Source organism: Excalfactoria chinensis, chromosome 2 (assembly GCF_039878825.1).
Source record: "Excalfactoria chinensis isolate bCotChi1 chromosome 2, bCotChi1.hap2, whole genome shotgun sequence".
NCBI lineage: Eukaryota > Metazoa > Chordata > Aves > Galliformes > Phasianidae > Excalfactoria > Excalfactoria chinensis.
Window position 1 is genome coordinate 105,203,935 of NC_092826.1, and position 22,090 is coordinate 105,226,024.

Below are 22,090 nucleotides of genomic sequence, written 5' to 3' on the forward strand. Positions count from 1 at the left end.
CTCAAGTGCTGTGGTCCTATGAAAGGTGCCAAGGAAGTTTAGGAATGACATTAGATTGCTGGCATTGGTCTGCTGTGACTATACATTTCATACCAGACTGATGCCCTAACCACTATTCATACAGCGTGCATTTACACTATTGTTAACTGAGACTAAATGTGATTGACCTTGTAGAAAAGCAGCGGTTCTAATCTAGTCCAAAAGGCTTTAGATTTCAGTCTCTGATACTGATCACCAACAAACTTACTGCTGCTCTTATCAGATATGTTGGATCATATAATGATTATCTATGCTATCTTGGATACAGTTCTAGGTTTTGAAGATTTATTATTATTATTTTTAACAACTAATTGCAAAATCATCCCTTTTCCTTCCCTCTGGGCACACAGTTATCACTCAGGTAAGCTGCTCTAACCAACACCTTTTCGTTTGCCAGAAGGCAGTACTTACTTACTTCTTGTTGAGGAAACATAACAAAAAACAAGGAAATACTTGAGAATCCCCGAATTAGGATGAGGTATAATGGTATGCTCAGATGTGTGATACATGTGTGTAATAAGTATAGTTTCCACCTGCGCCTCCAAGAAGTCAATTACTGCAATAGATGTAATGTGGCTCAAAATATCCCTGAATGGAAACTATATTCACCTGTAGAGCTCCAACCTGTTTTTTAACTTTCAAGGGATTCATAAACATTGCATTTTGGAACTGTATGTTCCTGATAGTGAAGTGTCTGGTTTAGGAAGGACATTTAAGGCCTACAGTCAAAAGGTGATTTAAGTTTTAACCTGAAAAGGCTGTCAATTAAGTTACAGCTAATTATAAGAAAGGTATATGACTCCAATAGGCAATCAGGGAAACATAACCATTACTCACACTCTTCACTAGACCTGACAATCAAATCACAGCAACTCTTTTGGAGGAGAATTACTGCTCCAGAAAGTAAGCCAAAGTGAGCGTCTGGAGTGATGATACGCATGGCATTTGCTGCTTTTAAAAAGATAACCTGAATTTTTCAGAGAATATTTTTAAAGTACTCAAAAAGCAATGCTGCTAATCCTCCTCTTGTGATCTGCAGTTTCTTTGTGTTGGTATTAGCAAACATAAGCCTTTCCTTAAGTTCCCACATAAACTCTCTTCAAGTCCACTATAAGCAACGATTTCTATGCAGGTTTGTTTTAGAAGATCACAAAAAGCAGCTGTATAGAGCTCAATACTTCTAGCACTACAGAATACCACTTAAGCTACATGCCTTGCAGGTGCTAGGTAAGATCCAGCTGGGAGCCACAGCTAAGGAACTGACTCCAACAATGCCAGTCACTTTTGTAAGAGTTATTACAGTGTATCAGAGGGAAAAGAAGGATGCTTATGAATGTCCAATCCATAAAACCATAATCAGAGGGCCAGCTTGCTTTTGGACTTTTAAATACTGAAAAGCAAACAGAAGACTACAAAATGGCAGGTACAGCATTTCTCTTGATTGTTTAGCGCTAACCTTTCAAAAGTAGATACCGCTCTCTGATTCTACTTCATAGTTAAAGCAAAAGGAGATAAGTAACTTTCACTGACAGAGGAGCAGATATGCCTAACAAAAAAAAACCATTCCATTGTATAACAGTTAGGTTACCATATGTTGTTTGCTCATCCTTTAAGTGTTGTGTTCATGTGTTTTTCCATATATTTATTAGTGACCTGCTATATCATTCCTTCATTACACTGATTATGGGAGAGTAAATGGGAAACACCACAATGTTTGACTGCAGTTTGACTCATAAAACCTTCTCCTTGATTATTCTTTATTATCTCTACACAAAACGAAATACATATCTTACATGAATTTGAACATAATCATACAACAATACAAACGAGTTGTTTAAAGTTGTTTGAAAGCTTAGCTGTGTGTATGAAAAAAGATCCAACTACAATCTGCATTGCAAAAAATCCAAAACTCTATGGTTTAAACCAGCCAATTAAGATACCTATAAGGTGGCTGGGTCAGGCAGTGAGTATATCACACACAACTGCTACTAAGCGTTTCGTTATCTTTAATAACGTTTTATCTTGGGATGTGATGGTTTTTGTTCTTTTCTCTACTTCTTTTTTATCATTATTTTTTATTTTTCTTTTTATAAAACACTTCCACTTTCATGTTTCAGTGGTTAATTGCACTTCGGATTTAAAAAAACAAAACAAAAAATAAAATTTTCATCCTCCCACTGGTAGGTTTATATCAGCTTTGGCTGGAACGTAATGGCATTTAGATGGAAGAACACATTCAGAAAGCAAAGGTTGGCAAACTCGATCTTTATGGTCAAATAGAAACACAAGCGTTTTTTGGGGTGTTATATGCTTGTCGGATTTTGTTTGAAAACAGAGTATGCTTTACAACTAGTTGTTAAACACTCTTTGAAACTTCACACAATTGCGTAAGTAAAAATACTGCTCAAGTTAACCAAGTTCTCCATCATGTACTTGTATAGCCCTGTTAGACATCTACCACTCTAAGGTTGAAGAGTGCCATTCCACTTCATGTATAGGTCTGTGCGTGTAGATTTCTCTACCAAAACATTTTCCTGAGAGATGTTTTGCATAAGACCACATTCATTAAACAAATTCCACACATTGAAATGTATATGCTAAACTCTAAATCCTATCTTATATAAAACACAGTAATAACCTTGTGAAGTCAAAACTTGTCAACATATTAAACAGTTGCAGGCACAGCTTGAGTTCAGTGCTCTCAATTGCCTTCCACCAGTTGTTTTTGTAAACTAGAAGACATAAGAAAACAGTGTTAGTGCATTTTAGGAAACTCAGACTCCCCATGAACATATTATTCCCATTTTTGAAGATCACAGTATCACAGTATCACGCGAGTTGGAAGGGACCTTAGAGATCATCAAGTCCAACTCCCAGGATTCAAGCCTTCTGTGTAGCGAAGCGGCACTTCTAACCCTTGCGCCACAGGGGGGATTCGAACCCCAGGCCTCCAGTGTTGCAAGCAGCAATTCTACCACGATGATAGCTTCCAAAACAACAACTCTATATGCTAGAAGCAATTCATACTGATTTCAAAACAGGGAAAAGCAAATTAGTTGTTTATGCAGGGCCTACGTCTCACTTCAACAAAGTTCATCTCAGTCTAGGAGATTTTCATTTAAAGGAAGAGAATCTATCCCTGGCAGAAGTCAAGTACTAAAGGGCTTCAGCATTTCTAAAAGGCCAACTAGCACAACTGGCAACTTGCTTTAAAGCCCAGAAATTGAACAATTGTTATTAAAGCAAAATTCCCCATGCTTAAGAATTCTTCATTGAGAATCCAAAATAAAGAAACACACTGCAGTTATTTGCTCTTTCAGAGACCAAACTTCATGCTAAATTTAATGTCACACATTAATAAGGATTTGTAAAGCTAATTTGAAATTACAAAATTCAAAAAGCGAAGAGACATCTGTGCCCGCTAGGCTTCATAATGAAGACATTTTAAAAGTGCTCAACTCAAGCTTAGGCAGCAGTCTTGGAGACCTGAGCTCAAAGGATGCCCTCTGGGCACAACCCTCACCTTTCCAGGTATTCTTTCACGTTGTCATAGCCATAGAACTTTGCCAAATGGATGAGCATCCCTGTGGCACAGCGACCATCACGCTTGCGGCAGTAACTGCAGTTACACACACCGCGACAAGGAGGACAGATCCAGTCCTGCAAGGAGGAATGAGGGTGTCATTAAAGGCCAGCTGTAGGTAGGGTTGTACTATCCTTTACACTGCTCTAACAGACAGGAATATGGTTTCCTTTTTGCCTAGTTATTCAGGGTAACCAACAAGTCAGCCAAACTTGTTACACTTTCCACATACTGCAGGATTAAAAATAAGATTATTACTACTCTATTTGCCGATTTCAATAATTTCAATAGGTCTTCATCTGCAAGCTCAAGCTCTCTGGATGACTTGCTTATTATTAATTCAAAACAGACAAATAGCACCTGCAATATTGCCTATCATACTCAGGGTTTTGGATACTATGACCCTGGATGTACCTTTGAGAGACTGGGTATGATGATGTTAGATGGGACACCATTGCCTGGTAGGAGCAAGAACATTCTGGGCAGCAAGCTGGGTTGACCAATTAACAGAACTTTAAACTAGATTCAACGGGGAAAGAGGATGTACTTCTAAGTGACAGAGAAGAGCCAGCAAATATTGTCACTACAGGAAGGAGCAGCAAAAAACCTCAGATTTGCCCTAGAGAAATGTGGAAGGGCTCCTCCAAGAAGGTAACATAGCCAACTGCCCAGCTGAAGTGCCCCAACAGCAATGCACGTAGCACAAGGAATAAACAGGAGGAGGTGGAAACCATGATGCAATTAGAAAATTATGACCTAATTGCTCTCATGGAAACATGGTGGGATGAATCACAAAACTGGAATACCATGACTGAAGGCTACATGCTTTTTAGAAGGAATAAGCACAGTTAGAGGGCTGAGGGACTTGCCCTCTATGTTAATAAGTGGACAGACTGTGAAGAGCTGCCTCTGAGAAACAGCAGTGTTCAGGTTGAGAGCTTTGGGTTAAAATTAGGGACCAGACCAAGAAAGGTCATCTGGTGGCCATGGCACAACCTACAGGATACCTGACCAAGGGGAGCTTGTGGATGAAGACTTCCTGCTTCAGCTACAAGAATCACTGAATCATTAGGATTGAAAGAGGCATCTGGAGATCACATAGTCCAACCCTCCTGCTAAAGGTTTTCTAAAGTATGTTACACAGGAAAGTATCCAGGTGGCTGTTGAATATCTCCAGAGGAGCAGACTCTACAGCCTACTTGGGAAGCTTGTTCTGCGCTTTGTCATCTCAAAGTAAATAAGTTTTTTCTTCCTCATGTTTGTATGGAACATCCTGTTTTCCAGCTCGTTCTCATTATTACTTATTGTCACTGCTAATTGCTGAAAAGATCCTGGCTTCATTCACTTGACTCCCACCCTTTATTTGTAAGCGTTGATAAGATCTCCTCTCAGTCTTCTCCAGGCTGAACCGCCCCAAGTCTCTTATGTCTTTCTTCATAAGGGAGAAATTCCAGGCTCTTAATCATCTTAATGGCACTCCACTGGACTCTCTCCAGGACTTTCCCATCTTTCTTGAAATGAGAAGCTCAGAACCAGAAGTACCACTCCATTTGTGGCCTCCCAAAGGCAGAGTAGAAGGGAAGAATCACCTCTTCTTAATGCACCCCAAAATACCACTGGCCTTCTTGGCCACACAGTCACATTGCCAGACCATTACACACCAAATTTGGCAGCAGCACATCAGAAACCACCTCCTGCACCAGCTTCAACTGCCACGAATCCAAGCCTTACTCCTTTTAAGCTGCTGGACAACCTGTTGACCAGCAGGACACCTAGGTCCTTCCCTGCAGAGCTCCCTTCAGCAGGTAAGCTAAGTACAAAAAGAGTGATTCTGGCTGTCATATGTGCACACTCCTTGCTCAGCATATTGGGGCATCAAAAGAACCAACTCTAAGACATTTAGGTATCCTACTCCTTCTTTGTCACACTTAAAAAAATCTTATCATCTAGAACCTGCTGCGCAGGCTCTGTTACTGAAGCATTTTTTGAGCTTTTTCTATAAGGGGACAGATTTCTTTTCTCAGAATCTCTCATGCTTTCTCTCTCTGCTGTCTGGTAAACAATTGGAGCTTGGAGATAGGTCCTAGTGTAACATAGGTCCAGTACCTTCCCCTTGCACTCCAACAAAAATCAGCATCAGTCCAAATGGTAGTGTAGACTTAAAGCTTTAAACCATGACATTACCACAAACATACACTCAGCACATTTCAATAATAAATCACATTATTTAAATTTTGTTCCCAAACCTGAAACAATACTTACTGGATCAAGCAGTGCTGATTTGACATCTTCCCCATATCTATTTCGAAGACATGGTCCACAAAACTGCCCTCTTACACCTCCACAGCCCTGGTTGCGACAGATGGTCTTTGTATCAATTGTCTTTTGTCGACACTGGTGGCAAGTACTGCCCTAAAAAAGTTGGAAGGGAGGAGAAATAAGCATGTGTGAAGGGCACCTTAAACGCTTATTGCTTAACATTCCTAATACATCAGCTGGTAGCAAAGCACAGTCTTCAAACCAAAGTAGAATTCAGTAATAGATATCTTACTAACTCTTAAGTTTTGTCATCATTATCAATTACAGTACCTCACACGCTGGAAGTTTTACAGAAACGGTGCCTGTCCTTATCTTTGGAGTTTCAGACTACATGAACCTCACACTATGGTTCGGATTCCATGCCCCAATCTGGCAGTAAGCTAATGTATGGTTATGGCATACTCAGAAAATGACCATCTAAGTGGTAAAGAATAAAACATATAGTAAGATGATCCTCTAGCTTTTGATGACTAATAATAATAGCTAAATCAGATAAAGGAAAGGAAGAGTTCCAGCAATCTCTTTGGAAACTAGCTAACCCTTACAGAAATATAGTTTTTCTTGAAGGTATAAAGAACAGCAAGGATCACTGACATTTAGCTGTACAACCACAACTGCAACAATTAAAGTAATGATAATGAAAGAAAATAGGATTTCAACTCCTATTGCTAAAGAGCCATAGCAGTAACAACTTCCATTTAATTCTATGGCAAGAAAGCATTAATTTGCAGAGGCAAAAATTTGTTGGGACTCTATTAATCCATGTGAGCAAGTCCACAGAAGCCTGTTAAAGCTTTCAAGTTGTGCCTGTGCAATACGATACCAAGAGCTACGTTCTCCAGAACTTCAGGAAAGCGCACCTTTGGCAAGCACCAGATGTGCTGTTAAAAGACCATTAATGGATGCCATACAGAAAACATTAGCCACTTACTAGAACTTTGTCGTAGATTTTGTCTTTAACAGTGATTGCAATGTTGTCCAAGTCATCCTCGGTAATATCCTCCACTGGACGGTACGATGAATACTTTGATCTCCTCCTTTTGCGCACTCCACAGTTCCCCTGTTAAACAAACTAACCTCAACATCTTTTGTCTGGTGGCATGAAGACCGTCACCACACATGATGACAAATTCTTTCATTTACAATGCATATGTAACCTAGTTGGTGTAGTCTACAGGCTCACAGATCACTGAAAGACCACGGAGTAGAGATGAGTAACCATCCAACCATCCCAGTCTGTTTTCTCTCCCCTACTCCTTAATCACCTCTCTACTCCATTTATTATTTCGTCTGTTTAGTTATTCCTTCTTATGGTTATCTCCTTGTTACTTCTACTCCCACAAAACCCATTTTTCTGCTTCTTTTCTTTGCATTTCATGCACACCTCTACTAACTTCATACTCTACCTCTTCCCTCACAAAATAAAATTATAGCCATTTGCCTTCCCCAAGCTTTGTTCATTCAATTTCCTACCATGTTCTCATATTGCTTTCTCCAGACCATCTCTAATATTCCACTAAAAATCTTTACTTAAGTTGTAGCTTAGTTCAGCCTTTCATTACTACCTAGCTAGTTAAATGGAAAAGTGTCCTCTACTCACTAAATGCTCTTTTTGTCTTTTATATATTATTTATGAAGCTGAATCATGGATCATCATTATGCCCATCAGATTCCACGTCTCACCTAATCCTTTGCCTCCCTCCTACCCCCCATGATACAACCTTTGTCCTTCATTCTAAGTCAGATCTGCTCTCCCCAGAACAGAGGGATTTTCATGCCATGTTTTTTAGTAGCCAAGTTCCCGCTATAATTGTTCATCTATGGACAGTGCTCTCTCTGTAAGCAGAACTGGGAATCCAGTGACACTATGTACAGATACAAAGTAAGTCTTCTTCATAGACTACATCACAAACCAAAGGTTCTCATTAGCTTCCTCCAGGATTTGTTTTATCAGTCTGACCTAAGCACTGGCCAACAATCTATACGAATGTTCCCCTCTATGGAAAATATCAATCTGGCAAATACCACACTCAGGCTCCTCTTCAAGAGGTTTTCTTGTTTATAGCTTTGTAAGTGTTCTGCAAATCTGACAGCCGACACAGTAAATTTTTCCAAGGCAAATTTCTCAGGCGGACGAGCGTTTCTTGTTGGGTTCATGCGACGTGTTATCTGGCCTTCAGAAAACGCCCTCCTTGGTATTTTCTTCTGTTTCTAGAATGAGGGAAAGAAATCTAGTAATTGTAATTTCTAGCATTTTTCAGTTACATTTCTAGTGCTAAACACCAGGATTTCAAAATGTCTGTTCCACACTAGCGCTTTTATGAACTCATTCTTCTTCTGACTCCTCATCTGTTAAACCAAACATGACCAATTTCTAGCAGATGGAAAATTTTCCCTGCACACTATACCTTTTTGCTCCTTTTAAAAGACAAGTTTTCACATATTATATTTCAATTAATATCACAGAACTGCACCAAAATTCTACAGATGGCATATTAAGCTTAAAGCTAGATCTCACTGATCTTCAGCAGCTGACGGTTCCTAAGTTCCCACAATTGTGAACAAACCTTTAATGAATAAGCCAAAGTCCAGGCTTTCTTTTGTATTTTCTCATCTTAGAGAGCCACGGAAAGAGCATGAATAAGTCTTCTCTTCTACATTTCAATGAATGGCAAGAATCTTTTGATATTATCAGAGTTAATAATTATGGAATGACTGAATTAATGCAACAGGAGTTCAGCACGGCCACCTACCATAAAAATATCTATATAAGTATTACTTTATGACATCTGACAGCTTGAACAATATGTGAGTTAAATCTGCTTGCCACCATATTTCCTTAGCAAGAAGTGAATAACACTTCACAAGAGAGGCTGGAAGTCAAAAAGCAAGCAGAAAGGAAACTAGACTGTTCCTGGTGCCTTTTTGACTCCTCAAAAAAAGACACTAAATGATAGTAACATGCTATAGAAATACAGAAATGGTTATTCCTTGAATACACAGACATGCATTTAGCCACAGCTAAATCCAAGACTTCCAAAGACTGTGTAATTCTGTTCCACGCCACCACTGACACACAACAGTATTTTCTTCCTGAAGACATGGCTCTTCAATTTTACCTTACATCTCATCAGTTTGTGACATGTGAAAAAAAAAAACATTAGAGACAGTAACCTAAAGAGATCCTAGAGGGGTTGGGGGACATCTGCTTCTGGCTAAGAAAACCTACAGTATCACCACCCTAGTTTCATGTTGAACTGGTTGAATTTTGTCAGCACTGGGAAGTGAGGATTTTAAAAGAAAAGTCTGTAAAAGAAAAATTAGCTGGGAAATTTAAAGGATCTAAACACAAAGGAAAGCAATTTTCCTAATTTGCACAAACACAGGTATTTGTCTAGTATCTCAAAGGAATTTCTGTGACAAAATTTATAAAGCAGCATCTAAGCTTGGTCTCCAAAGTCTCCACAATTACCTTATAAAATTCCATTTCCTCACAAAAACTTCAGTATTTTTAACAATACCAAGAGCAAATCCATACAAAGTAACCAAAACCATGGAAAATCCAAGCAAAACTTGGTGAAAGTGTCCTATCAAGAAGCACATTAATCAAAAGTCTAGCATAAATATCCATCATCTCTAGCCAGTACATGGCGTCTTACCGAAGGAGTTGAGGCAGGTGGCTTCACGGGGAATAGGTCAGGTATGGAATTCAGTTCTGCTAGTAACTGGGCAAGCTGAAAGAAACAGTAATATCATATTGAAAAGTCACTACAAATGTGCATATTGTTTACAAGCATCATCCGCTCCTTGTACACACTCTGAAATATACTTGAATGCATTACATTTCAGTGCATGAAACGTTTCAATAGGCACTTAAATAAAGTGGGGCTCAAAAAAAGGGGCTCATTTATGCATGAGTGAAAAAATAAATTCCACAGTTTTGCATCTTCACAGCTCCCATTAATTCTTACTGGAATAAAGAAGCTAATATTACATTCAATCTTGTCAAAACAACATTGAAAAAGAGTGTCCTCAACACCAACTGAGTTTACAATGGTAAAATTGGAATTGGAAAGAAGGGTGAAAGCAGGGAAGGAACAGCAGGAAGAACACAAAAGCAGCAAAGAAACAAGGCAAGAAATTAAAACAAGTTTTTTTCTTGGCAGCTGGGCCCACACACACCCAAAATTTCTATAAAGAGTGCCTGGAGGCTGCAACACATCGCAAAACTGAAGGATTCACAAAGGACCCAAAGTCAACACACTGCAGTGCCAGATTTGCACACTACCTTTTAAATTAAGAGATCTAGTGGAATTTTGGACAGGGGGAAAAGCATTTGGCAATGATCAGTCTCACTTCTCCCTTATCTACATACACACTTTCAGTAGCAGCAGTGAAATATAACTAAACATCAGATCCCACATAACTGAAGTTATATTTATAATCCTTAGCAGCTTTTTTGAGCAGGCTTTCCAACCAATGAGTGCAGTAGATCCCTCAGATAGAATGGGAAAGTAGAAACTGTATTGAATGAAAAGCAAGAATGACCTGGAGGAACGAGATGGCTTTCTGAAAGTTTCCAAATGTAAGACTGTAACACAGATACCCGTAACAGTGTTCACAGCACTGCTCATAAGTCTTACCATGGCTTTATTTTCTTTAATATTCATAGCTCTTTTAAGCAGAGCACTGGAACTTTCTTCCTGTGTTTCTTTCACATCTTCTTCAGATTCTGAAGCAGAGCCCTCTAGTTTGTCCCATCGCTTGCAATTTCTTTCTTTTGAAAGAGCAGTGGAGGGTTTACTGTCCTTTAAAGGTAGCTTAGAAAAAGCTTGTTCAGGCACATTTTTCTCAGACGATTTCCTGGTCGGAAACTGAAAGGCAACACGAAGACCAAAGCTTCTTCTTTTGGGAGAAATTTTCTTATTTGCCTCTTCCTCCTCTTCTCCCTCAGTAGCCAATAAATTACCACGTTCTTCATCACTCAAGTCTGACTCCATCGCCTATGGGCAGGAAGAACCCCTGTTATATTTGCTGCTTTGACTCACAAAATGTCATTTTTAATCCCTAATTATAGGCAGCAGTTTCACCATCCAAGTGCTACAAATACACCCAAACCAACAGGTTTTATAAAGCTAGCAGCATTCAACTTCCCCCAACACAAAATCTGTGCATCAGGCTATCAGGAACACAGATATTACAAACAAGACTATCAGGAACAGCACTGCCTAGCGGTCAATATACAAGGAGGGGGAGAAGTTCTCATTTCTAATATGAGATATTGCACTAAATGAAGGTGGGTTGTCTTTTTTTCCCCTCTTTCAATACATATTATTCTTCAGTATGTATAATGAACATCACGGTGCATCACTAACACTGACTATTATTTTCTGTTTACACAGGGGAAAAAGAGGAAAATATCATCAATATATGCATACTGCCTTTGCTGGAACTGCCGCCTTCTTCTTCACGTCCTCCACACTTGAAGCACAGCCTTCAAAAGCATCAGTTTCAGAATCAGTGTCTTCAGTGAAAATCTTCTGCAGCTCTTCAGTAAGGTATCTGGGCTGGTATCGAATGCCCTGTAAAAAATACCAGCCAGAAGCTATAAGAAACAGCCATACACAAAGTAGTGACACAATTAGAATGAACATGTTCAAAGGCTTAACCAAGTACGACTAGATGTTATATACATATCATACACACCTGTGAAGGTACATTACAGGCAAAGCTTGTCAAAAGAAGAAAAAGAGGTAGAAAACATCCCATTTCAGCTCTGAGTCATTTTAACTTATTGAGTTGTTCTTTTTTGTCCTTTTGAGCACAAGGCTGAGCTTGGTCTCATGGCAGAAACTTGATTATTCTGTCCTCTACTACTACCCAATAAAAATAAACTACCAGATTGCTTGTTTATACATTATGAGTTTGTTGTGTTTGTCTCTTCTGGGTGCAGAAAAAAACAAACAAACACAACAGGCCTTAAATGGCTTTGTACTGAAAATATTAAAGAAAAAGAAAAGAAAACCAAGCCACAAGCACAGGAAGAAAGAGTCGTCCTTTTTCACTACATAGGAGAAACAGAACCCTTTTCTGAGTTCACCACATAAGTGCTAAAGGCTCATGGAGATGGAGTCTGTTCCTTCTCACACTGTTACACCACTACTGAAGCAATAGATATCTACAAAAAGAGCACTCAACAGTCTAACTGAAATTCCTCCACCCTCCAACTGCTCAGCTTCTCTTTAGTTCATATTTTATTGTTCAAATGTGTTCTAGACTGATCCCAGATTCTACCCACAGACTAGGAAGTGAAATGCCAGTCCAAGAAAGCATAAAATCTCTTCCCAGGATACAAATATTCACATACCAAATATAGTGCAACTCTAGCGCTTCTTTTTGATACCTTTAAACACAGTGCATTTACTAAATCAGAACTGTATTTCCATACTTCCAATCAGAATTAGCAGACCATCTGTCAACTCATCCTTGTGAGTCCCCTGAAAGACTTGTTCACAGTAGGAACACACACACGTTCACACCACACCTGGTTTTTTAAAGCCTACAACATTCACTTAAGTTTGATTCCCCAATTTTCCTCTGCTGTTTCTTCCTCCCACCCAAGACACAAAAAATGACCTTTCATATGATGCAATTGCTAAATATCTTTATTGTTCTTTTCAATTTCCTCCCATCCCTGACTTTAATTACACACTTCCTTACATTAAGATAGTATCTGGTGAAAAACAGATACAATACATTCAGTGGAAATACTTACAGGGGAACGAGAGGGGAGATTTACTGCATATGCTATTTCTTTACACTTAAACATCCCCCTCGAGTCATTATGGATAATTAGAATGAGTTTTCTCATTCTGCTTTACTCTTTTGTTGATAGCTGCAGCGCAGCTGCTTGAGAAAGGAACAAACACAATAGGGAAGTTAAAGTGAAATTGCATTTCTTGGAGGCAAACAGAAGTTTGTATGTATTCTGTGTTTTCTTGAAATTCCACAAGGAAGGATAAGGAGTGGCTGGGGGGGGAGGGAGGGAAAGAATCTTAATTAGTTTGTTCACCAAAGTGGCTGAAAATAATACACCTAAAGCTACGCCATGTTAGATCTGTGAATAATGGTCTACACGTGACGAGATAAACATCAGGGATACCTACTGCAGAAACTGCTGAAACTCAGCAGAAGATTATGGGAACCGGAGTGCAGAAATCTCAGAGGGAAAACAGGCATTGGACAATATGAATGCATTTGTGCATTGACATCCAAGGGACTGCCTGATGCATGAATGTCCCATCCCACCCCACTCCTACAAAGCAGCTGCCTCGCCTGACCATTCCAAAAAGTCAGAATTCATGCAAAACTCAGTTTTAGGGCCAATTCTCTTTATTGTTTTCATCAATGACTATGACACAAAACTTGAAGGTATACTAGGTTTGTGAACTGGGAGAAACTGCTGATTCCCTTAAGGAAGGGTAGAAAGGTCTTGCAGAGTGATCCTGGCAAATTAAAAGGTTGGGCAATTATCAACCACATGAAGTTTAACAAGAGCAAGTTCTGAATTCTGCACCTGGAACGGGGCATCCCCAGCTACATGTACAGAGTGGGTGACAACAGACTGGAGAGCAGCCCCATGGAAATGGATCTGGGGCTTCTGCTGACAGAGAGGCTGAAGTGCCAGCTGTAAATTCTGAACACATCTCACTTGGAGCAGGGAATACTGTAGGATTCCTGGAATCACATGGCAACAGTACCTAGCTCTTACACATTTTCTATTATAGGACTTTAAAATCCTTTGCAGCAGAGATCATTATCACAACCTCCTTCTCACACACTGAGAAACCAAGGCAGAACGAAGTAAAGCAAGGTGCCTGCAGTCACCAAGCAGGCAGAGAAGCACAAGATCCCACACAAGACTCTACCACCACTTCTTCATTAATCATTCTTCAAAACCCAGCATGAAGCCACAAATCCAACAGCAAGCTACCTTCTGGTTGTTTCAAGCCAACAGTACACCCGCTGAGCAACAATATTACAAAGCGCCTCAGAGCTCAGCATATTTCACCTTTTAAGACGCTACATATCCCCATAGTGTAGACTGTAGTTCTACTCCCAAACACTTTCCACTCTTAGAACAAATCTCTCCCAACAGTACTAGCTCAGAAACAGTACACACAGTACATACATCAGCAAGTCTTATTCTGTTTGTTCCCTTTGCTAACACTAGTCATCTTCCTTGTCTTCAGCAATGTTTAACGTGATGGGCTTCAAAACAAAATAGACAATACTCTCAGTAAAACCTCTCTTACAGAACCTATCAAGTACTTAAACTCCTAAAAGATTAAAAACTGAATCTTCTGGCAGTCAAGACAGCATATCAGTCACTTCTTTTGAATTCAGTGGGCACTTGCAGACACCAGTTAAGAGAAAGCAAACTATCAAATAATCAGGATGATCCATGCTATTTCAACCACTGAGCACAGAACTAGCAAATCTCACAGACAGCTTCTGTGGGCCAGTACCACTACAACAGCAATTTAGCTGGTAGCAGCACTATTATGTATTTTATCCGTCACTTAGCTAATTCCAAAAATAAAACCAATGCAACTCCTGCTCTTTTTTCATTACTTATCTGGAGTTTTTTTCTGAGATACTTAATTAGTCTGTTTTCCCTTTCTTACCAAGAACACTTGTTTGCTAGAAGCTCCAGACTTAACCACCAAGAAGCATGGCCTTCTTGGCACCTCCCAAGGTGATTAAATTCACCACATAAGAGTTCAACAAGTTTGGCCCCAGAATCAAAAGAAACTTCTATCACCAGAGTTAAACATTTCCTACCACCAAGTACTTCATCAACCATTTCAGGTAAGGTAAGGCTACTAAAGAAAACTTGAGCAAGCTCTCACCTAGGCTATATTAGGATTTGTCAGAAGGACAGAGTGAAAAGATACAGACTTAAAAGTACAAGACACGGGGCATTTTGCACTCACTAACCTCCTACTCCTTCCTCCACTGAGTTTCAGAATGCAGTTTTCACACACACCACTACCAATCTGCCATTCACAGAAGTGCTTGAGGAGACACGTCCAAATTGCTCACCAACACCCAGACATTCATCTCCTCCATCCCCAGGGCAAGGTGTGCATCTTACGCACACTAGTCTTGCTTAAAACATACCCTTCTGTTGTTTGCAGCGCTCGCTCGATAGCCACTGTTCCAGGTAGATCTCAGAACACAAGTGAGATAAACAGCTGGCCAGCAAGGATGAGTTCCTTACCCATGAATTTGTACACTGTTCATGACAACACACTCGAGTGAACTCTGAAGCTGAGCAGCCTGCACTTACCCACTGTCACAGACATCCATGAAGTGCTCGTGAAGCACCCCATATATTGATTTTGGGTGGTTCATTTTTTTTTTTTGTGCCAAAACACCCACTCCAAAGGCAGATCATTCCCCAAAAGAAACACTGCTGACAAGATTCCAGTTAGAAGGACAAGCAGCATCTTGACCATAGCTTTGCTCCCTGAAATAAACACAGTTATGGGCATATGTGGGCTTAATTTCACTCTTGCTCTGCTCTTCTAGAATCGATGTAGACTTCAAAATGGATTTATTGTTGTCTGAGTAAGAGCAGAAATCAACTCTAAACAAGTGACTCCTGCAGGCACACAACAGCACAACCTAATGCACAGGCACAGAAGTCATAGTGCCTGTATTTGAACTCTCTTGGTTATTTCCTCACCCCCATCTCTTACAGCAAACTGCCAGAATCCAGTTCCATTGCTGTGACGGAATTCACACAATGCGGTGCAGCCTTAAAAATGTGCATTCAATAGCAAAACACACAAGGAGCTGTGAGCTTCTTGTTATAAATTGCTTCCAGGAGCCACGACATTAGTTATTGTGCTGTACAACTGAGTTAGCCACTGCTGCAATTACCGTGTGCCTAATTCTTTCTCCATCTATTACTTCTGCATCTGAACCAGAGAAGCCATTATGGAGGTGTAATTACCAATCCTGAATAAAGGGGAAAAAAAAAATCTATTGAGAAAGTTTATCTCTATGCATTCTCAAATACTGAAGTACTTATTTGAGTAATTTACCGCAGAACTTCAGCAGCATTTGGTGTGTTGCTCCCTGCAGTCTGTCAGTGAAGAATCCCATTAAATCGTTGGTGAACCCTCATTTTACCTAATGGCTTAGGTTCATGGTAGAGCACCCAATACACATAAAATGGATTTACTCCAGGAGTTCGAAAACTTACCAAATTAAGGCCTGTATCCCTACCAAACCATGTCCCTGTGCAAAGTCGGTAACATAACCAACACAAATCTGATCTCAAATAGCTCCTATAAGTAATCAGGATGTGAAATAAAGAGTATTTCTGCTCCTTAACATGGGTGCTGGCTTTGGGTATAATTTCTAATTCACTGTGAAAAAGCAATGCCTCCCAACAGGCCTTTATTAACCTTGAAGTCTGGTCCGCAGGTTTGCTCACCAACAACAGACCAAGGCACGGGCACACTCATCTACACACACCTCTACACCTTCCTCTTGACAAAGCTACACCTCTCAAGTCAAGGTTATGGCCAACGTAAGCAAACACACGTCAAAGATGAGCTAGCTCTGGAAACTTCTGCCACCATGATTCTCCATTATTTATTGAGCAGTACTCCAAGCCACTTCCTTCCTTGTTATTAACTTTCAACTAAAGGACATTCAGAAACTGATTCATAATCAGCACCTGAGCCTACCATTTTAACTTTGCCAACAAAGTGTCACATACCAAGAAAGAAAATACATACACGCCTCAACAAAGACGTTAAAATCACGCTCTATTCTAAGCACTTGAAGGATGCAGGCACTTTAAGACAGTCTTTTTTTGCTACTAAAGCTCAAAAATAAATAAATAAATAAAAGGACAGGAAGACTCAGAAGTGAGGAACATTTCAAGCTCACTCTGAGAAGATATTTCAACATGAAGAAGCCCGCAGTTTCAGAGGAAATGGAAGTCTGCCGTAATGTTGTAGATTTTAGACATAGAGTCTTTTGCAGCTAACAGTTGCAGAAAGTACTGAAATTCTAGTGAAAGCTGAAGATAATTCACAGAAAAAGTATCATCCCTGATAAGAAATGCTATGTCTTTTGAGTTCAGTTATTTTAGCACGTAAAATACCACGACTCCTTTCAAGTACCCACAAAACACTTCTCAAAAGCAGAATACTGCCAGCTATCAGCAGCATGCTATCCAACTGTTTCCAGGATTACCACACCTCAGCACGTTTTTTCTCAGCAGGAGATGAAAGTTCAAGCTATTCCCATCCCTGGCCTTCCCCTTCTCTAGATCTAAATAAAGATCGCAAGCGCATGCAGATCACCCTTGAATCAGACTGCTTGCCATGAGAGGCACAACTGGGAACTGAGAGCACTTAGTTCATTTGTGACAGGGCTGTCACCAGAGGCAAAGCATGAGGAGTGAAAGCAAGAGGGATGTCAAATCTGCTGCTGGCACTCTGCATACAGCTGATGGAAAGAAAGGCACCTGAGGTCTCCCACAGTCCCAAGGCTGCTCTATCCGCTGTCCTCACATATTCTTCCTGTGTTAGGTAAAAACAAGAAGAAAAGCCTGAGGCAAAATGTTTTACTTTCCACATCAACAGCAAGAATTCTGATGTCTCCATTTAAAAGTCAACCACACTGATTCCAAAAGCAGATGCAACCTCCCCTTCTGCAAGGCAGTGCCCAGCCAGGTCAAAAGGAGAACATGCCTGCATGTAGGCCTTCAGTTCTGGTGGATACCTGAATGCCACTGTCTGCCCCCTAACAAGTTTAAATATTTTGGTCCCACACTTACACATTCTTCTATAACAACCTGGGATCAGGAGAACATCATGGGTGAGAGAGCAGGGAGCGACCTTTGCTTCTACTAAGGCAAAAAACAAACAACAACAAAACAACTAATTAATTAGGTCATTTTCCTGTTGGAAGCAGATGGCTAATTTCAGTAACGCTCAAGCTTTGTTTATTCATTTTAGTCAAACTGAAGTAATCCCAGTTTAATATCAAATGAATATTAACAGTGCCCAAACATGCACAAACTCGTACCTCCATTTCCTGCTGGAAAACCTTGATTTGCTCGGAGCTGAGCACACAACCCCAGGAACATCACCCAAGGGCTGAGGAGGGTCCCAAATAACAACTGAAGCACTTCAAGGCTGACAATTACCATCAGCATCACAAGAATGAAGGGCCTCAGCCAGAATGCTGTTCTGTGCCAAACCAAACCCCAAAGCTATATACAAAAGCCTCATCTTTCCCACTGAAACCATAATGGCAAAAAACATTGTACAGGAGCTTAATCTTAAACATTATGCAAAAGCAATAGAAGGTCAAGTCCCATATGCAAGGGCATCACACAGTCAAAAGGACCGTGAACACCATTTGAGGTGGTGAGGGGAAAGAATCTGAAAGTCTGAAGTAAGGGGAAAGAATCCTTGCCCCAGGGAGGTATCAGAAGATGAGGGAAGGACCAGATGATCTCTGCTGCTTTAGGGAATGGGCGCACAGCATGCCCCTTCTCATGTCTGGGCTGCCAGGCCCAAGGCCCTGTGGGTGCTCCATTCATCAGCACTCCTGTAACCAGCTCCAGAAACCGAAGCTGCTGTGCCAAAGCCTTTCCAGTCAGCCTCTGGGACAGGGAACAGATCCAACAGTGCATCGCAACTCAATACAACACAGTACTACTGACTGACTTGGCAACTGCTTACCACAGGGGCATGCATTCACTCACAGCTGTTCTAACTGAGCAGCCTGCATAGGCCACATCACCTCAGAGACAGGGAAACCTTGACCACTACCTCCTGGCTCTGACTGAGCAAACCCATAGCTCAGTATGCTGCAAGGAGCAGAAACTATGGAAGCCCACAGGCCTTGCTGGGTCAGAAATGAGCTCCCACAAGGACCACAAGCACACAGGCCGTCTTGCAGCACCATACAGGCAGACTGCGGCCCTCTACACGCTGGGAGGCCTGAGTTCCCAAGCTGCAAAGCAGCCTCACACACACACCAGGCTGGGACCAGAGCTCAATTTGGGGCGCTGATCACACCTGCGACCGTCCCACTGCCTCCAACAAACACCCACAGCATTCACTTGATTCAGGTGTTTGCAGCACCACAGCAGAGACTCACCTTCAGACTAAACTAAAAACGGACAGAATTAGATAGGTAGGTAGATATACGCTACTTTAAAAGTTGCGCTCCCGGGCTTGCAGTCGCTGCCCAAGGCTCTGCCCCTCGTTACACAAAAGGGACGCTACAAAACCCACAGCGACACCTCCGCGCCCAACGCGGCACGGTTCAACCGCGGCGCCGGGCCGCCCTGGGGGAGGAGCCGGGGCAGGGCGCGAGGGGCGCCGCGCCACGTGGAGGGGCCGCGCTGCACGGACCGTTTTGGCAGAGCGCGGTAGGCGCCCCTCCGCCCTCGCGGACAAAGGCCGCCGCCGAGGCGGGAAGCACCCTCCTTTCCCACCCACCCATCGCGGCCTGCGAGGGCTCTCACCTTGCCGCGGGTCGCCGCTGACCGCGTCACCGGGCCCGTCGCCGCCGCCGCTCGCCCCCGCCTCACCGGGCCCACCGCCGCCCGCCTCACCGGGCCCGCCACCGCCCGCCTCACCGGGCCCGCCGCCGCTCGCCCCCGGCCGGCCGGCCGGCCCCGCCGCCGCCGCCCGCGCCGCACCATCGCGCCAGGAGCCGCCGGGCCGCCGCGGGGAGCGGAGTGGTGGAGGAGGAGGGAAGGGAGGAGCGCGGGGGGCACCGGCACCACCACCGCCGCCGCCGGCAGCGCGAGCAGCGGGAAGCGGACGGGCGGCGGCGGGGAGGAGCCGGCCCGCGGCGGCGGGAAAGGCGGGGGTGGGCCCGGCACAGAGGGGCGGCTCGCGGGGGGAGGGAGGCGCTGGGCCGGGGCCGTCCTCTGCCCTGCTGCGGTGGGGGTGTGTCTGCTAGCGAGGGGAGGGGATGCGGGCACTGGTTTCGGCTAGTGAAACGGGGGAGTTGGAGGTCCTGTGTGCTTCGGGAGGCTGTGGCCTACCGAGAGCGGCCTAGCCTGGGTCAGGGTTTAGACGTTTATGTGTGAAGTGAGAGCCTTAACCCAATGGACGTGATGTAACTTCAAAACGTTTTGTGCAGGCACAGAATCATAGTATACCCCAAGTTGGAAAGGGTGACCTGTAAGGATCATTGACTCCTAGCTCCACGCGGGACAACCCAAAAAATCAGACTAGAAGCATTCCCAAGCTTACATCAAGCACTCATAACTTGAAGCTATTATACAAGTGATCTGTAGAGCTTGTAGAATCATTAATGCTGGAAAAAAAAACCTCAAAGATCATCCAGTCCAGTCACCAGCCCATCCACACCATGCCTGCTGACCACATCCCTCACTGCCACGTCTGCATGGTTCATGAACAGTGCCAGGGATGGGTGACCCTACCACCTCCACGGGCAGCCTGTGCCACTGCATCACCACTTGTCCTGAGAAGAAAATGTTCCTAATATGCAGCCTGAAAAGATGAAACCCCTGTGAAGCAGAGCTGTTTTCTTCCAACAGCAAGTCAGCACTTCAAATTGTCCCAAAGGGGGTCATAGAATCAAATCAGAGACTGCCCTGCAGTCCAGCTGAAATAAACCCATGATAAGTGTCTTTAGGAGTTTGCACTGATAAAACCAAATCATATGAACCAACTGTGTTCCCCCATCGCTTACCTTCCAACCCAGTGAGGAAGTTACCACACTAAAAATAAATCTGCTCATCTTGATTATTTTAATACTATCCGAACATCAAAGAATTATGTTAAACACGCTTTAATTTGGGGCACAGCTTCAAAATACATTTTGCATTTTGCCCGCTATCATGAGCTCCCAATCCTGATAAGGGATTTAAAATACTGTAAATCCTGACTTACAGTAAAAGAAAGACAGTAAAGGAAAGAAAGTTTGTGAGAAAGTGAAGGAGAGCTGAGAAACGGTCTTTTCCTACTGCACTCTGAACAGGCAACTAAGTGGAGGAAGTGCTTCTCTGTGCTGTACAGTATCTGATCCTCAGAATAACACACAGATAGATTCCCAAGGTGGATTTTGCATTGAAGTACCTCCAAGCTTTAATTCCAGCTGAGAGGAAGGTATACGTTAGCAATGAATGTGAATAAAGTAGTTACAAGCACACAAAGACCTGTTAGCCAAAGCAGGCCATTTAAATGCCGGTATGCATTGCAATATCCACTACAGAGGCACCTGCAGTTGTCACTCAGACTGCAGGAATAAGGAGCTTTGTGGATAAGGTGGGGAAGGTGTGGGTTCAGTAGCAGATGAAATGCAGGAATTATGTATCATATCTGCAAAACTGAAATGCAGACTTTTTACAATATGAAAGAATAAAAATTTCTCATGCAATATGGAGCTCACACATTCTCAAAAGACGTGTTTTAAGTGTTCAGTTGCTGACCCTGAATTCAGTTCTGTCTCTTGTCCCCAACAGTCTACATTATGAAGCACTTCATTTGTTAAAAGCTGTCAAGGTGCTACCTTGGACTGTGAACAGCAGATTTGAAATGACTGTGTTGACTGTCCTGCGCTAAATTAGGGTGAGTAAAATTGCATTCTATTACGATAGAGACGTGCAGCTGTTATGCTGTTACAAATACATTATGAATCGCCTGGTAAGATCTGCTATTTTATACAATTATTTGCTTTGTTTCTCTTTTTCTGTTAACTTTCCACTTCATTTTATACTTACACAACCATTCGCAGTGTTTTCCAGCCCTTTATGCCATCTAGTGCTCTTTATTTTCTTCTTTTAGAAGTGGGGTTTCAAAACTTCCCCTAGTTTAATTTGTCTTCAGCTGTACCTCAAGCACTTAGCAGCATGCATTTTCTGTCACTGAATTCTTGCCAATTTTCTTTACCTCTTTTCACATTACTTCAAAGTTTGTCTTTCTAACCCCAATAGCTTTCATGTTATTGCCCTGCCAGTGGAATCTCATCAGCTGCTCAGATGAGGTTCAGCCAGATTCCAGGTACTCTTCAACTTCAGCCTTAATATATTAAGCCTGGACTATTTCACAACGACTGGGTCCAGAATAGCTT

General features: G+C 42.1%; 1 protein-coding gene across 1 annotated transcript; it reads right to left on the minus strand.

Moving 5' to 3' along the window:
• Nucleotides 1-1,779: 1,779 nt before the first annotated feature.
• On the minus strand, nt 1,780-19,903 carry CDCA7L (cell division cycle associated 7 like). The gene is made up of 9 exons (XM_072328916.1): nt 19,509-19,903; nt 11,380-11,523; nt 10,585-10,944; nt 9,601-9,675; nt 7,967-8,152; nt 6,873-7,001; nt 5,885-6,034; nt 3,563-3,699; nt 1,780-2,771 (listed from the first exon to the last, which is right to left on the minus strand). Exons 1-9 carry the CDS (start codon nt 19,686-19,688, stop codon nt 2,741-2,743), a joined length of 1,392 nt encoding a protein of 463 aa, XP_072185017.1. The 5' UTR covers nt 19,689-19,903; the 3' UTR covers nt 1,780-2,740.
• Between the last annotated feature and the right edge of the window lie 2,187 nt (nt 19,904-22,090).

Coding starts and splice junctions, on each gene's coding strand:
- CDCA7L (XM_072328916.1), bottom strand. CDS start 19,688: ATGGTGCGGCGCGGGCGGCGGCGGCGGGGCCGGCCGGCCGGCCGGGGG. Junction 10,945..11,379: donor CGGCAGTTCCAGCAAAGGCA/GTATGCATATAT, acceptor TCCTGCCCATAG/GCGATGGAGTCAGACTTGAG. Junction 8,153..9,600: donor CACCTGCCTCAACTCCTTCG/GTAAGACGCCAT, acceptor CCCTCATTCTAG/AAACAGAAGAAAATACCAAG.